The sequence below is a fragment of the Scomber scombrus genome, chromosome 6 (assembly GCF_963691925.1).
Source record: "Scomber scombrus chromosome 6, fScoSco1.1, whole genome shotgun sequence".
Classification (NCBI taxonomy): Eukaryota; Metazoa; Chordata; class Actinopteri; order Scombriformes; family Scombridae; genus Scomber; species Scomber scombrus.
The window spans coordinates 20,397,774-20,415,460 of NC_084975.1; the positions used below are offsets into that span (position 1 = coordinate 20,397,774).

The window sequence follows — 17,687 nt, forward strand, 5'->3', positions numbered from 1 at the left end:
TTCATCTAATCTGGTCTAAATCCATAGGTTCAAAGCTTAATTTGATGTCTGGGACTAAATTGTGGTACACTTCTGAGATGACAGAAGACTCTTTAATCACATGGTGGTGGAGGTTGTTTTCCCCACTTTCAGTTTTTTTCCTCTTTTCTCTCATCATCCTGTTCATCCCTTACCACAATTTGGAAGAATCATAAACATATTTTGAAAATACTGTTGTACTGCGGATTTGAATGAAAGACTAGAGTAGCACTGTATATATTAAATAAGGATTAAAGATATTTTTGCTTTGCCATTATCATTTTGATATTACTATCAGCTATTATGTTTTGACCAGGTATTTTCAGATTATTTGAGAAAATGTATAAGTTCTTATGATACATCTTTAATTTACTTTCCAGGATATTAAAGTAGAATTGGGTCAAATGAAAATTAGTATTTGTGAATGTAGATGTATATGTACCAACAATAAAATATTCCACAACTTTATGCACTGCTGGTAATAATAGTTAGAAATCCAAATTTAGCAGCATGCTCTCTTTGCAACATTACACCATGCTGAAACATACCAGCATCTGCAGTCAGCAGTCTGAGCGCATTACCACCAATAAAGGAGAGACGGTGCTCCTGAGTTGTAAAATTATTTATGTAAGCTGTTTTTTCAACTGTGGTCACAGTGTGCTCCCCTGGAAGGGCAGGTTAGCAACATCTAGAAGGCATCTCCATGTTTCATGCATGAGGTTGCTGATTTGACAATGACCTGCTTCTGTTGTGCTTAAGACAACCGCAGTTACTGGGAACCAGAACCTAATACTGGAAGGAGCAGCACTAGATGTAATTAACGAGAGAGGGGCTGGAGACTTAAGACTAATCAAGAGATACTGTACAGACCTGTGTAGCCCACAGTTGTCCAGTTACTGAATTAAGTTAGAATTTAGTTTTTACACTGACTTTGTGTAATAATGTCTCATTGTGGTTGGATGTATTGAGTCAACAAAAGTTTGTAGATTAAACAAGTTTTTTTTTCTGTTTTAAGTAATTCAGACTTCTTTTTGCATAGCATCCGGGGACATTGTTTTTCCTTTGCGCTCCTACTTATATTTCTTTTTACAACTCAGCCTTTTGAGCTTGCTACATAATATGTCAGCCTCTGTGATCATCTACAAGTATGTCTTACTCATTCTCCACTGCAACTGACCTGTAGTCTGTATTAAAATCAGAATCAGTATCAGACCCAGAGAGGTACTCACACAAGGAAGTGGTAGAGGAAGCATTTCAGTCCAGCAGGTCTCTCTAGGAAGTTGTAAACATCCCCCTGCATGCTAGTCTTGATGTAAGGCCGGCGGAATTCTTTTTGATGACGCAGCCAGCTCGAACGAGGAAGAGTTGGAGGGACAGAGGTGATAGAGGGCTGGCTGTGTATCATCTGCAATGCTGGGTCCTTTGTGTTCGCTTGTGGACAGCAGGGGCTGCCTGATCCATTATTCACTGCTGTGGGGTCCAGTTCCAGTGAAACAGGAGAGTAGTGGCTTCTGTCAGAATCAGGAGCCTGTGGGGCAGCAATTGTAGTGGTGGTGGAGGTTGCAGGGTTTGCATCCACCTCCTGGTCCAGGCTGAGGCTGAGGCTCGAACTGGCATATCCATTGGGGTTGCATCTCATGATAGAGCCCCCCAGCCTGCTGCCATAGTCACGTTGCACATGGCACGTCATGTGAAAGGAGTGTGCACGTCTTTCCCCCATGTTGCCCCACTGAATAGTCTAGTTCAGAGAAGGCCAAGGGGTCCTTGAAAATCCTGTAAAGTCCTGGAAGTTGTGGCCAATGTTCAGGTCGAAGGGAAGAGCACAGAAAGGTATGAGGGCTAGGTAGGCATGGCTAGCTACCTGCTGCAAACAAGAGCTCTTGCTGCTGGTCTGCATGTGTGTCCATACCTGCAGCGGAAGAAGTGACATGAGTCATGAGATAGTATGACTGAAAGTAAGCCTTGCCCTCTACTAGATGGGGCCGTGTTATTTTAGCATCAGTCATGAAAAATACAAGACTTGGAATGAAAGCACTCAGAATTTCCAGATAAGTTTTCATAGTGTTTAAATATGTTTTTTGTACCAGTTGGATGAGGGCTGCCCATAATATATTTAGGAAATCTTAGTTTTTACATTTTCACTTTTCAACTTGAACTGATAAGCTATCTGTAGTCTAGCCGAAAACTGAAAACGTAATGATTTACAACTAAAATGTTATCAAACAATTGCTGCTGTAACAGCAAAAAATATTCTTATTCAAAAAATATCATCAGTTTAAATTCTGCTAAAAGTGGTTTCAGCATATTACTTTTGAATTGTAGACCAGATCACAGACCAGTTGTTCTCAGGTCATTTCTGCCGATTAGGGCTTTTCATTGTGTAACCGTCTTAATTCCTACTTTAAGATATAGCTATAGAGTCTATAACAGGATTGTTTTTTCCTTGTTTTGATGCAGAGGGAAGGGAAGAACAGAAAGGGGATTACCATCTGTTAGTAAGGAATTGTGACATTTCCACATTTCTAAATGTGGCAAATGGTCATAGAGTATTACACTATGACTTGTGACCTGTGAAAAGTGTAACAGACACGTAATATTTCCAGAAAATAATCATACATGAGTGAATCCGGCAGCTACAGGTCAACACACAAGTTAATTTCCGCTAGCTCGCTCTGAGGATTTTCTACTGTAAAAACAGCATCAGGTTGCATTATCCCTGAAGGATGTCAAAACCTGCCTACTTCCATCTGGTAAAATAAATGCACAACATTCTGCTAACAATTAGAGAGAATAATCCAGCAAATGTACCAACAAACAACACAATGTAAGCCACTACAGCCCCAATGTGATGTTCGCTCACAAGTTAAATAGAATGGGTCAAATCAAAGAAGCTTAAGCAGTGTGCAACAAGCCAAAAATCTGAGTGATTAAAACCATGCATGTTATTTGCAACCATATGAATTGATTGCTGATCCTCAAGCTTTTTTTCTCTCATGGTGTTTCTTTAAAGTCAGATCAAAGTTATAGTCACGCACATTATTTAAGGATCGTGTCCTAATTAAAAAGTAAACATAAAATCATTTATAATACTAAAATTAATGCATGACCATGTATTACCTCTGCTTACTTAAAGAACTGCCTTTGTGAAAAAAAAAAAAAAAAAACAGACAAGGTTTGTTTTTTGTCAAGGTCCACTGATGAGGTGATTCCAGACAATTAGTAGCCATTACTTAGATTTATAAATTAAATCTATACCAATAGACATAATTCATGAAGCAGACTGATTATGGTGCAAATTGGGCAAATTGAGATGCACTTCAGGTCCCTTAAAATTGTGTATTGATTCGGTATGTGTTCAAATGGCATTGAACATGTAACGCAATCTGGATATCATGACATCTTGACAAAAACCTTTTTCCATCTGCCATGTCCAAGCCACTTTCCCTTCTTGAGGACTTATGTACAATTAATAAGTGGATCAAATGTAAGTGTGTGTGGTATTCTATGTGATAGATGGCCGGATGTTGCCTAAAGGGATCGGAAAATGTCTCATGGGACATGAGAGGTAGACTAATTGGAGGCAGCCACCCTCGTCCATATCTGTCTTCAGCTATGGATGACCTGATGACAAGAGCCACATGCACTGCTGTCTCCCTGTAGATAGAGTTTCTACCTTTAAAACCATACAGTCATGAGACACACAATGAACTGTCAGACATGCACAGGGGGCGGTGGGACTCTACAGTTACAGAGTATTGTGTGACTTTCCGTTAAACTGAACCAACCTTGGCATTGGACTTTTGACACAAATTAAAGAACAGCATGTGGGTTAAAATGGATGCAGAAATTGTAACTAAAACCCTAATTTTCCACTTTTATCTGCTTAACTAAACTCCTGAAAGCATCTCTAAGACAGTACAGGTTGGGATCTGTTTAATGAAGCTGTAAATCTAGCAAATGCTAAGTCAATATTTGCATAAATTAATGCTACATGCAACTGATCGCCACTGAACCGCAAAAGAATTAAACAGCAAAACATTATATCAGTCTAAAGTGTCAAATCTTACCTTCAAACCCCAAAACACGCATCAAGTTGTTGTCGGTGGCGAATAGTGTTTTAAATATCTCTAAAGCCAAAACAAGTTCGGCTTTCTCCTTTTTTTTTATATTTTTAAAAGCCAGGTTAAAGTACAAATTAATTAAATAACACTGGTAATAAATTATCTCCAGGGGCTCAAACACAGGTCAAATTGAAACACAGCGAAAGCACAAGTCTGCAATCAGCTGCTGTCTGCAGGTCTCAGTTGTCCCTTTCAAGCGCATCACAGGCATGGATGTATTATCACAGTTTCAGCCTGGACAAATGCTGCGTTCATGATAGTCGGAAATACTGCAATTATAATATAAGTGACCAACAAAATGAGATTTGAGTAAGTTTATAAAATGAGATAACTATTCAAGTAAAAATAGTAGTAAAAAAAACTGACTGTAGAGTATCCCCATTATGAAATGGCAAATAAGTTACTGTGTGGTTGGTTGAGCTAGTGGAGTATCTTGCACATTTTAAACCCTGATTTTTATTATTATTATTATTATTATTATTATTATTATTATTATTATTATTATTATTATTATAACTTTTTTTAGTTAGACACCAAATCTAACATAATCACAACTCCAAATAAATGGCAATTGCTCTTTTTATTTTCCATTAGAAGGGAGAATACCTGCTAAAGATGTCTTTTACTGTGTTCAAGAGAGTTGAAAACCTCCCCAAGCAATTTTAACCGAACCTGCAACCAGCTAGAGTGTTTTGTAGAAGACAGCTGACACAACAAAACAAGATAAACTTTTCTGCAAACTTACCATGCATCTCCACGAACGTGTCTTATATTTACTTAGTTTAACTCATTCAAATGTGAGGTAAACTCTGCATGTTAACCAACACGTTGTTGTTGTAAAAACAAAAATACACCTTATATATTATTAAGTTAAGTTAAGAGTTCATGGACTTGTTGCTACTTTGGCATTGTTGGCTTTACGAGGACAATTGAATGCACCACATGTTTTAAAAAAGCAGCAGCTGGCTGAGGGGCAACCGCTGGTCACACGTGTGGATGGGTACATCTATTTACATTGGGATTATCTACCAGTCTAAATACACATTGAGGAAGGGATGTTGTTGCCGTTCATTTCTACAATTTCTTCTTATAATTTCCTATTAAACTATGAGGATTTTATTAAACTAACTGATTGGCATGGCATCACCTCACATATAATCTACAATATAATAAGAACAATCATGTAAATTTAATAGATTTGGTTAATTTCTTAGTACAGGTTTTTAGATTCTGTAGGGATTGCAAAATAAATGTGTTGGTCGGTTTGTTTAAAAGTGGAATAGCACGGTCATTTCTTCAATAATTTCATTTTATGAATGTAGAATTTGGCTAAAATAATAATAAGCACATGACATAATGACAATTTAAAGATTGTTGAATGTGAATAATAAATCATGTTCTTTAGAGTACTTAATGTCCTTCTCGAAATATGTTTTAAGAACCAATTGAAAGTAAGCCCAAAACATTGAATAAAAATGTTTTAAAGATTATCATACTTGTGTTCACCTTTAGGAGGCACTAAACACAGCGCGAGGTTAAACTGGGGTTTTCTATCTTTTTGTCCAGCGCCACTTTCCGTAGTCACTGCGAAAACATGGCTTCACACACAAGTAAGGCATTTTTGTCCTTAGGTCGAATACATGTTCCTTCTCTGGGGCTGGCTGGCTATGTGAGCAGGGTCACATACGCGACCGCTTTGACTATACATTCACCTCCTGGGAAGAAAGGTGAGTTTTTTTTAAAGGAGTTGCTTAATAGTTCACACTTATTCAGGGTTATAGCTGCACGCTAAGCTAACTACCTCAAAAGAAGTGACCCAGGCCACTTCATTACCTCCTTACCTGTGCATCGATAACTGCTGTTAGCGTCTTTCTAACCTTGACGGATGAGTAACTAGTTTCATTGATACATTTGTTATGCAAGTTAGGTGATTTGTCTTGTGTGTGTGCTCCTGTGTGTCCGGTTTACTCATTCATTATGTCACCACCTAGATGTCATCTCTCCTCCTATCATAATTCACAAATAGACATCCACAGTACAGTGGACAGTGAAATCGTTCCTCCTTTTCATACTGGCTATTAAAAATTCCCTTTCAAATGTGTAAATGACAGGGGCCAAAATCCACAGTGTCATTCTGTCCAAGAATGCATTGAAAGGTTTACATGAGGCTTATATGAGGCTTCAGCAGTCTGAGTTAGTCATATCAAGTGGACATTGCCACATTTACAGTATTTTTGGCATCAAATTCCCTCTTTGTGTTTCCCTGTTGAGTTGCAGTGGTAGTATAATAACAAAAATAGGGACTGCTCAGATGGAGGCTCATAGATTTTTACCCCCATCACTTGCATTGTAGGTGCATTATGAAGGGATCTTCTAATGGCCAGTATGAACAGGAAGAATGATTATGGCAGGTGTTTTAAGACTATTTTGAAAAATTGTGAACCTGTATTTTAGTAAGCAGGGATATTACAGCAGCAGAAGGAAGAATACAGACAGATGCATTGACTAGATAAGGGTAACCTAGTTAGCATGTACTATATTCATCTATTCATCAAGAAGCAGAACAATTAAAAACGAGGTACTACATAAACTACACATAAATATATACATCTCAGCAAAGACCAATGTTTTCTGTTAACCCATTACTAATTTGTTTTGATTGTGACTATGCACTGTTGACATTGTTATGTTAAAAACAGTGTATAAGTCTGTGTTTTGTTTTGTTTTTCCCAAACAAATAATGGCTAAACTTGAAATATCATCAATTTTAGGCTTTCCTGAGAGAAGTGGCAGAGGAGGCTTTGGAAAAAAATTCAAGAGAGAAGTAAGTTTTCAGCATTTGTGTCTCTTTTCAAAGGCTGAATATAACGATATGCATGCATCTAATAAGAGAATATTAAATACTTTTGATGAAAACATCTGACTTGATTTAAAATGAGGGACTTCATCATGGTGCTTCCAGTGGTCATGGATTTCTTGTCACTTTACCATTGATAAAGCTTCCTTTTGTTATCTGTGTTTGGCATATCAGGTTAGGCCGCCCAGGACAGACAAGATGCCGGTGGACCAGGACTGGACTGCAGTTTATCCAGCAGCAACCCCCTTCAGACCAAACTCTGTCCCACTACCTGTGAGGATGGGCTACCCTGTAAAGGGAGGTGTTCCACCAGAGAAGAGGGGCAACCTGGAGCTAATCAAGGTCAGACTTCATTACTTAACATCAAGATGGTTGATGGTTATAGTTTTAGAAATGAAGGATGAAAAATGAAAAGTATTGTATTTCCTTTTCAAACAGAGAACATATGCAAAATAAATAGTCACACAGGTACTACAAATGCTTAATTACTAAATTAAAAAGAGCTACACCAATTACTCAATTAATAGATCAGGCAATTTAAAGAAAATGAATCACCAGCTGTTTTGATAATCGACCAATCGTTTATTTTCTCAAGCAAAAATGCCAAACTTGGTTCCATCTTCTTAAATGAGAAGATTAGCTGTTTTTCTTTGTTATATATAAACAATAAGTTGAGTATCTTAAGATTTTGGACCATTAGTTGAACAAAACAAGCCAATTGAAGACATCTTCCTGGGCTCTGAGAAGTTGTGAATAACATTTTTCCCCCACATTTTTTTTTAAATATTTCATCACCTAAATGAATAATAATCTGATTAATCAATACTGAAAATAATTGTTAGTTGCAGCCATAAAATTAAGTTGTAAGGTGGTTTCCACATGATTCAATACATGTACAGATTCTTACTCATACAATTGCCTATGAGCTGTATGGACACTAAACAGTGTATGTGTGTCCTGTCTGTATTTAATATTAAGTCACCAGTATTCATTCTGACCAGACGGGTTAATTGAAGGAAGGCACTGCTCTTGCAGCACTGATGCTCTGCTGTGTGGCTCTGATGGCTCTGTCTCTGAGCCTGGATTACTGAGCTGCTGTGGCCAGCCACCAGCTGTTCCATCTGGACTTTAGCCACTCGCAGATCGTCTATTTTCACCCATCACAGCTGGAAGTCTGCCGTGCAGACTAACGATACAGACCTCATTTGCTTAATGTGCCACCAGGGCTGTTCATCACATACTTGTGTTTGATGCTGAAAATATGAGACTTTACAAGAAAATAACTCACAGATGGTGTGTTGTTATCCCAATACAAGCCAAAAAACCTATGGGACGTTTACTTTGATTTCAGGATAGTATATATTATATAATTGTATATTAGATAATATTCTTTACTCAAAGCATGTAGGGGATAGATTTTTCAGCTTTATTTTCCATCCACTTTAAAAACTAAAGACTAGGACATAAAGTATTTTAAGTTCCAGACATTTTTAATGCTTTTTACATGAACAGTTGTGCATCTGAACATCCGTCTTTCGCTCAAACTCTCTCAGATACCAAATTTCCTGCACTTGACACCAGCAGCCATCAAGAAACACTGTGAAGCTCTAAAACGTAAGTTCCTCTATTAATTTTCAACAGTACCTAAAAGCTACTTATTATTGTGTGATGTGATTTAGCAGCCAATTATTATTGATGCAATTGAATTATAGGCTAATGAGTTTATATAAAAAAAAATGTCTTCCTCTGCCATCAGCATTCTGCACTGAGTGGCCCTCTGCCTTGGAAACTGATGCAAAATGTGACCAGCACTTTCCCATTAAAGTAGAAAACACAGACTTTGTGTCTGCCAGCCTGTCTGTCAGAAACCCTTCTGCTCGAATCGTTCACCTCAGGGTAAGTTTCCCTGCAATCCTATTTAGTTTTTTAACAGTTTCTATGAAATAGTTGTGATCTGAATTTTCAGTTGATGATGTTATCTTCAAAGTGGTTCTGTTAATGCATAGAAAGTCAAGTGTGGAGAAACCTGACATCTACAATGAGATTAGAGATTTACAGTGAAGCATAATCACCAGCTGACATCATGTCGCTGTGACTTATCTGCAGATAGATTTATAGTCCAGTGACCTCAAACCAAAAAAAATAATGCCATGAAGTCTACAGACAGATTACAATCCTAGAGAATTATTTTATAGTTCAGTATGTTGTGATGGTCTTGTGTTTATGTACTTTGTTTTGTCTTGGCTTTTTTTTTTCTTCATTACTTTAAAAACTTTTTTTCACAGAGTAAAGTTGCAAAACATTATGTCATCAACATATGTGTTTAGACATTTTAATATTCCTTTTAACCACACCCTGCACCCAAAATCCATCGCTATGCAGTCCTTCCTCAGGATACATGCATACATGTAAACTTAAGATACCATTGAAGTTCTCATCATATGCAATATACAGTATAATTGGTCTGTTAAATCTACCAGTGTAAATAGCAATTCAATTAATAGATTCTGAATATGAGTCATGAAAAAAATCTTAATAATTGCATAATGTACCTAAGTATTTTATTCAATACTGCTATATTGTCGTTCCACATGTTGACAACAAGCAGACTATTTTCTGATCTGCAAAGCCTCTTTTTGGGTGCTTTGATGGGGCTACACATTTAAACAGAGTACAGACTTCTGTGCTGAAAATATGTCAAAAGAAACCCAGGATTACAACATAAATATGCAGGGAAATAAACAATCATTGACAAAATTGTAAATAGGAGAAAATGTGTCATTTTTACCATTAATCACCAGCCATCTGCTCCACTGACACCTTAGATTATATCCACAAGGTAGGAATTATTGTGGCATTAATCCGAGTGGATTAGGCAGAAAGATAGATGTGAGAGAAAATCTGGCAGAGTTTAGGATCTGAATGTGGACTGTGCCTGGCATATTTTCAGTTTAACTAAACTTTGAAGGAATGAAACCCTTGAATGACAAAGATGTATGGTCTAATTGTTTATTTATTTTTTATTTAGACAAAAGTAGACAGGATGAAAATTGTGAGGGAGACAAACCAAAAATGTGGAAACAAAATCTGTTGCAGGGTGTGATCCCAGGCCATATGTGGTTCCAGAGGCAACACATTTTGTCACTTTATTGTCTGTGTGCACATTTGTCTCGACACTTCTAAGTGACCTCACTTTTGTGTTGTCAGTGCGTGCAATGTTGTATACACAGAACACATGCACAAGTGTACCTTGTATTACATATAAATTAAGTTTATGTTGCATTGTAGAAATTATACAAGTCTGAGCCATAGAAAAAAAACAATGTAATCAGGGAATAATCTGTTGTTTTCCATCCCTCCACTCCACCACTCCACAAGGGGCTTAGAGGTTATTCTGGGCCACAGCGTAATAAATGCTGTGATTTCATCAGTCAAAAGTATAGGAGTTTAATCAAAACAGTCAGAGCTCTGCATAGGTTAAAAAAACATTGTTTTTAGTTATACTGTGATTTTATTTTATTTACAGAGAGAGAGCTGGGCATGAGATAAATGACATAACAAAATTACATCTGGCGCAACTGTTTTTCTTTGTATATATACATCCTGACTATGTATCCACCTGTAAGATTTATATGGAAAACTGTTGCCTAAACAATTTCAGATTTCTCATGTGATTATCTTTTCTGTCATTTCTGTCACAGATAAAGCTGTTCAGTTTGAATCTGGATGAGCATGCACGGAATAAAATGCTCAAACTTGTTGGGGAGAGATACTGCAAAGACACTGATATCCTCACCATCACAACTGACAGGTAAATATAAATACCTGGTAATATAGAGTTTGTTCAAGCTATGTATCAATCCCCAAAGTGAGAAAACAAAAGAAATGAAACCCATTCCCTTTTGTCCATTCTCTCCCATCTTCTACCAGCTGCCCACTGAAACAGCAGAATTATGACTATGCCATGTACCTGCTAACTGTGCTTTACCACGAGTCCTGGGTAAGTGGAAACATTATTTTTTTATTTTATAACCTTTATTCTGTCTTTCTAGTCTTTTCGACCACTCAAAGCGCTTTACACTACAACTCACTCACCCATTCACACACTGATGGCAGGGGCTACCACGCAGGGTGCCAACCTGCTCATCAGAGGAAGCTAATCATTCATACACATTCATACACCGTTGGCGCAGCAACGGGTTAAGTGTCTTGCCCAAGGACACATCGACATGTGGACTGGAGGAGCCGGGAATCGAACCGCCAATCTTCCAATTGGAGGACGACCGCTCTACCTCCTGAGCCACAGCCGCCCCAAAAAGTCATCAACTGTATATGTAAAACATTTTAACTGTAAAGTTTGTTTTCCCCCCTCCCTGAGCTACTACCTTATCGTGGTGGAGGGGTTTGAGTGTCCCAATGACCCCAGGAGCTCCGTTGTCGGGGGCTTTATGCCCCTGGTAGGGTCACCCAAGGCAAACAGGTCCGGGGGGAGGGACCAGACAAAGCGTAGCTCACAAAAACCCCTTATGATGATTAATTTAAATGGAACCTCGTTTCCCCTGCCCGGACGCGGGTCACCGGGGCCCCCCCCTGGAGCCAGGCCTGGGGAGGGGGCTCGATGGCGAGCGCCTGGTGGCCGGGCCTGCACCCATGGGGCCCGGCCGGGCACAGCCCGAAGAGGCAACGTGGGACCCCCTTCCCGTGGGCTCACCACCCGTAGGAGGGGCCAAAGGGGTCGGGTGCAGTGTGAGCTGGGCAGAAGCCGAAGGCGGGGACCTTGGCGGTCCGATCCTCGGCTACAGAAGCTAGCTCTAGGGACGTGGAATGTCACCTCTCTGGCGGGGAAGGAGCCTGAGCTGGTGCGCGAGGTTGAGAAGTTCCGACTAGACATAGTCGGCCTCACCTCGACGCATAGCAAGGGCTCTGGAACCAGTCTTCTCGAGAGGGGTTGGACTCTCGTCCACTCTGGAGTTGCCATTGGTGAAAGGCGCCGGGCAGGGGTGGCAATACTTATTGCCCCTCGGCTTGGCGCCTGTATGTTGGAGTTTACCCCAGTGGATGAAAGGGTAGCCTCCCTCCGCCTACGGGTGGGGGGACGGATCCTGACTGTTGTTTGTGCCTATGGCCCAAACAGCAGTTCAGAGTATCCACCCTTTCTGGACTCCTTGGAGGGGGTGCTGGAAAGTGCTCCCTCTGGGGATTCCATCATTCTGCTGGGGGACTTCAACGCTCACGTTGGCAGCTTCCAGTGAGACCTGGAAGGGTGTGATTGGGAGGAACGGCCCCCCCAATCTGAACCCGAGCGGTGTTTTGTTATTGGACTTCTGTGCTCGTCACAGATTGTCCATAACAAACACCATGTTCAAGCATAAGGGTGTCCATATGTGCACTTGGCACCAGGACACCCTAGGCCGCAGTTCGATGATTGACTTTGTAGTCGTGTCGTCGGACTTGCGGCCGCATGTCTTGGACACTCGGGCAAAGAGAGGGGCGGAGCTGTCAACTGATCACCACCTGGTGGTGAGTTGGCTCCGATGGTGGGGGAGGATGCCGGTCAGACCTGGCAGACCTAAACGCATTGTGAGGGTCTGCTGGGAACGTCCGGCAGAGTCTCCTGTCAGAGAGAGCTTCAATTCCCACCTCCGGGAGAACTTTGACCATGTACCGGGGGAGGCGAGGGACATTGAGTCCGAGTGGGCCATGTTCCGCGCCTCCATTGTCAAGGCGGCCGACCGGTCCTGTGGCCGCAAGGTGGTCGGTGCCTGTCGTGGCGGCAATACCCGAACCCGCTGGTGGACACCGGCGGTGAGGGATGCCGTCACGCTGAAGAAGGAGTCCTATAGGGCCTTTTTGGCCTGTGGGACTCCGGAGGCAGCAGGCAGGTACCGGCAGGCCAAGCGGGGGGCGGCTGCGGCGGTCGCTGAGGCAAAAACCCGGACATGGGAGGAGTTCGGTGAGGCCATGGAGAACGACTTCCGGACGGCTTCGAAGAGGTTCTGGACCACCATCCGGCGTCTCAGGAGGGGGAAGCAGTGCACCGTCAATACTGTGTATGGGGGTGACGGTGCCCTGCTGACCTCGACTCGGGACGTCGTGGATCGGTGGAAGGAATACTTCGAAGACCTCCTCAATCCCACCGACACGCCTTCCGGTAAGGAAGCAGGGCCTGGGGACCCGGGTGTGGGCTCTCCTATCTCTGGGGCTGAGGTCGCCGAGGTGGTCAAGAAGCTCCTCGGTGGCAAGGCCCCGGGGGTGGACGAGATCCGCCCGGAGTTCCTCAAGGCCCTGGATGTTGTGGGGCTGTCATGGTTGACACGACTCTGCAACATCGTGTGGACATCGGGGGCAGTGCCTCTGGATTGGCAAACTGGGGTGGTGGTCCCTCTTTTTAAGAAGGGGGACCGGAGGGTGTGTTCCAACTATAGGGGGATCACACTCCTCAGCCTCCCTGGTAAGGTCTATTCGGGGGTACTGGAGAGGAGGGTCCGTCGGATAGTCGAACTTCGGATTCAGGAGGAGCAATGTGGTTTTCGTCCGGGTCGTGGAACTGTGGACCAGCTCTACACCCTCTGCAGGATCCTTGAGGGTGCATGGGAGTTTGCCCAACCAGTCCACATGTGCTTTGTGGACTTGGAAAAGGCATTCGACCGTGTCCCTCGGGGGGTCCTGTGGGGGGTTCTCCGGGAGTACGGGGTATCGGACCCCCTGATACAGGCCGTCCGTTCCCTGTACAACCGGTGTCAGAGCTTGGTCCGCATAGCTGGTAGTAAGTCGGACTCGTTTCAGGTGGGGGTTGGACTCCGCCAGGGCTGCCCTTTGTCACCGATCCTGTTCATAATTTTTATGGACAGGATTTCTAGGCGCAGCCAGGGCGTTGAGGGGTTCCGGTTTGGTGACCTCAGGATTGGGTCACTGCTTTTTGCAGATGATGTGGTCCTGTTGGCTTCATCAGACCGTGACCTCCAACTCTCACTGGATCGGTTCGCCGCCGAGTGTGAAGCGGCCGGGATGAGAATCAGCACCTCCAAATCCGAGTCCATGGTCCTCAGCCGGAAAAGGGTGGAGTGCACCCTTCGGGTCGGGGATGAGATCCTGCCCCAAGTGGAGGAGTTCAAGTACCTCGGGATCTTGTTCACGAGTGAGGGAAGGATGGAGCGGGAGATCGACAGGCGGATCGGTGCGGCGTCTGCAGTAATGCGGGCTCTGCACAGATCCGTCGTGGTGAAGAGAGAGCTGAGCCGAAAGGCGAAGCTCTCGATTTACCAGTCGATCTTCGTTCCTACCCTCACTTATGGTCATGAGCTTTGGGTAGTGACCGAAAGAACGAGATCGCGGGTACAAGCGGCCGAAATGAGCTTCCTCCGTAGGGTGGCTGGGCTCTCCCTTAGAGATAGGGTGAGAAGCTCGGCCATCCGGGAGGAGCTCGGAGTAGACCCGCTGCTCCTCCGCGTTGAGAAGAGCCAGATGAGGTGGCTCGGGCATCTAGTTAGGATGCCTCCCGGACGCCTCCCGGGTGAGGTGTTCAGGGCACGTCCCACCGGTAGGAGACCCCGGGGAAGACCCAGGACACGCTGGAGAGACTATGTCTCTCGGCTGGCCTGGGAACGCCTCGGGATCCCCCGGGAAGAGCTGGACGAAGTGGCTGGGGAGAGGGAAGTCTGGGTTTCCCTGCTTAGGCTGCTGCCCCCGCGACCCGACCCCGGATAAGCGGAAAGAAGATGGATGGATGGATGGATGGAAGTTTGTTTTCCTTCATCTACATCTTTGGTGACATTTGCATGCGGATAGCGACATGGCACATTAACTTTTACCAGGGGAATTCTTGTCCTCCTTGCTCTGCGATCTGAGAGACTAAGCCCATTAGGAAGGTATCAGAGTTGAATGGGCAGAAGGATGGCAAACAGCAGCATTGTCCAGTTGACATTTCCCCACATATGGGAGGAAAACAGACTCTCCTATCAGGTGTTGACCTTGGTACTCATTCACAGTAAGCCAACCATGCCACATGAGAGAGGCCTGCCACCAGGCACTGTCCACATTAATTTGCAGCAAGCCACGTAAAAGAAAATTACTCCCCCTATTGTGCAACCTCTGCCTTTAGGAGCTTTTCCCGTCATGGCTTAGTCACATCAAAAAACTTGTTTTTTTTCTCTCAGTGGCGAAAGGTGTCCGAGCCAGGAAGCAGAACACTGTCCACTGCCCTTTTGGACACAATGGAAGGCACAGTGTTTGTCCAGCAGGCTTGTGGAAGCTGTGAGAGTGGCGTAGCGTTCGGGTTGTAACGCTAGCCCACAAAGAGGCCAATTGTTAGAAGCCACTGAGGTGATTTTATCTCCCCACTCAGGGAGAAAGACCTTGCCCACTAATTCCAGTGTGTGCTAATCCAGGCCACCGTTTGGGCTGGTTGCCCAAAGCTGCTCCAATGTGGAGGAAAATTTACCACTAGAGGCACTGCTTCTGCTTTACTGCTTTAATGCCCAACACTTGTCCTTTTCCCTAACTCAAAATATAAATAGTATATGGCAAGTACGCCAGTGTTTCCCTCAACTGAGAAAACAGGTTATCATTTGTCTCCTGGCAAGTTATCAATTCCTTCACACTCTTTTTGGACAACAATAGAAGTCTTTAGGTGTAAGGCTATATCGCTACACGGGCAATAATTGTTCAGTTAATTTTTGGTTTAGGTCATTTTAATGGATTTTTTGACAGTAAGGAAAATATAGAATATCAATACATTTTAAAATGTTCCTTTTTAAGTTTCAGTATAAATTCTCCTTCATGAGAATAATCTTGAGATCTGCCGGTGATGTTTTCATTTAAAACTAATACAATCTATTAAGTAGGTCATCATTATTTCCAAGTACACATTCTCAACTATCTACTGCTCTTCACTCACATGGGCCTGGACTTGATCCAGAGGGGATGTTATGCAGATCAGATATGTATAGCAGTAATGATGGTCATTAACCTTAAACACCTGGAGATCAGCATAGCTGAGGCTCTGCCACTGACCTGCTTTAAGCTGCTGCACAATAAGGCATATTGTTCTCAAGGGAATGTGATGATAGCTCAACAGGCAGCGGACAGAGCACTGCATATGGAGAAATACTATCTCTGTGAGAGGAGCATCAAAGAAGGGGTGAGGGGTGACCATGGACTCCCATATTTTACATCTGCTGTCATTCTGTATTCCAAAGTAGAGTACTAACCTGAACCTTGAAACATTCATATTTAATATTTGCTGCCACACTGCCAAAAAAAACAAAAACAAAAAACTTCCACATTTAGACCTATTTCTATAGTTTAGTGTGACTTAATTATTTGTATTACAAATACCATGATAACACCTTAACTAAAAAAAAATGTTATTTTGATTTCATTGTACCAGTCTCAAATCTTCTGTTTTTCTCATCCTGCAGAAAACGGAGGCCTGGGAGGCTGAGAAGACTGTGGCAGACATGGAGGAGTACAGCTGGGAGGGTAGCCCGTCTCAAAAGAATATCTTGGACACACTAGTACGCCTGAAGGTGGCAGAGGAGGAGGAAGGCGTGGAAGTGCAAGAGCAGCTGCTTGGAAGAAAAGAGGTGCAGGAGTATAAGGACTCTGTCACAAGGCTGAAGAATGAAGGAGAGAGCGAGAGCACCATGCTCCAGTATAAAGAGTCTGTCAAGAAAATTTTCAACCTGTAACATACAAATGTATGTTCACGAAGACGGTGACTAAGAGCAGCAAGAGTAATACCTGTGATTGGGTCAGAGGACATAAGAGGACATTTTTGAATACTTGTAAAAATACTCCAGCTCTAGTATTAATAACACAACGCTGACTGCAGATAAATACTGTTCAGATTCACATGCGGATATAAAACCTTCAGAGTTTCATCTAATGTATTTATTTAGCAAAGTTGATTTACTGTTATCAGCTGTATGATTATGTCTTTCATACAAAAATAAAAACCCCATGTGCTATTGTGAATGAATATTTTTCTTTGAAAGTTTAAAAGCTTAATTCAATCAGTTCCTAGATCAACTTCAGCTTCTATAACACTTTTGTCACTATCAGAGTGAGGAGAGACACCCCAGTAGAAAACATACAGTCAGGAGCAGGCTGCTGAAACGTACCTCACCCTTCTCAAAGAGTTTTGATTTTTGGTTGGCACTTTTAAGTCAGGAGAAACCCAATGCACTGATGTGTGCTGGGCTGCTGGAGGGTTAACCACAAGTCATCAGCCCCACAATGGATAATACATTGTTGATGATCTGAATAACCCCTGAATGGTAACATTTTTTTGGTTGGCCCCCATCAAATCCCATTTTAAACCTGTTAGACTGTCTAGACAATTGGGAAAAGTCCTTGAGTTTCAGTCAGTTTAAACTCATTGAGGTACATCAAAATATAGGTCAGCCAAATGGACAGATCGTCTTTCTTCAGGCCAATTGGAAATGCATTGGCGGAATTTGAGACTTCTGTTGAAAGTTTGTACATCACAAGTGAAACCAAAGTAATGGCAGCAACTGTATGTTTTTGGCAAAATTATCTAAACCACATAATACCTCTAGCCAGTCAGTTTGAATATTTTACAGCATCAATGCATCAGTTGACAGGAACTAAATGTTGGTTCTTTCCTGCTTAAAATAATAGCAAGGGTCTTGCTATTAAAATATTCCAGTAAAGAAAAACACACAGATAAG

General features: G+C 42.4%; 2 protein-coding genes across 2 annotated transcripts in view; one reads left to right on the plus strand and one right to left on the minus strand.

Moving 5' to 3' along the window:
- kcnq1.2 (potassium voltage-gated channel, KQT-like subfamily, member 1.2) overlaps positions 1–1,738 on the minus strand; it is a 163,014-nt gene extending 161,276 nt beyond the window's left edge. The window contains exon 1 of the mRNA XM_062421039.1: positions 1,248–1,738. Within this exon, the coding sequence (XP_062277023.1) occupies positions 1,248–1,738 (491 nt within the window). The remainder of the gene's footprint in view (positions 1–1,247) is intronic.
- A 3,995-nt stretch (positions 1,739–5,733) lies between these two features.
- Positions 5,734–16,961, plus strand: mrps35 (mitochondrial ribosomal protein S35). Its single transcript, XM_062420056.1, has 8 exons — positions 5,734–5,866; positions 6,911–6,963; positions 7,171–7,338; positions 8,550–8,610; positions 8,753–8,892; positions 10,698–10,807; positions 10,927–10,996; positions 16,416–16,961. The coding sequence occupies exons 1-8, from the start codon at positions 5,734–5,736 to the stop codon at positions 16,683–16,685; spliced, it is 1,005 nt and encodes a 334-aa protein (XP_062276040.1). The 3' UTR covers positions 16,686–16,961.
- Positions 16,962–17,687: the final 726 nt, after the last annotated feature.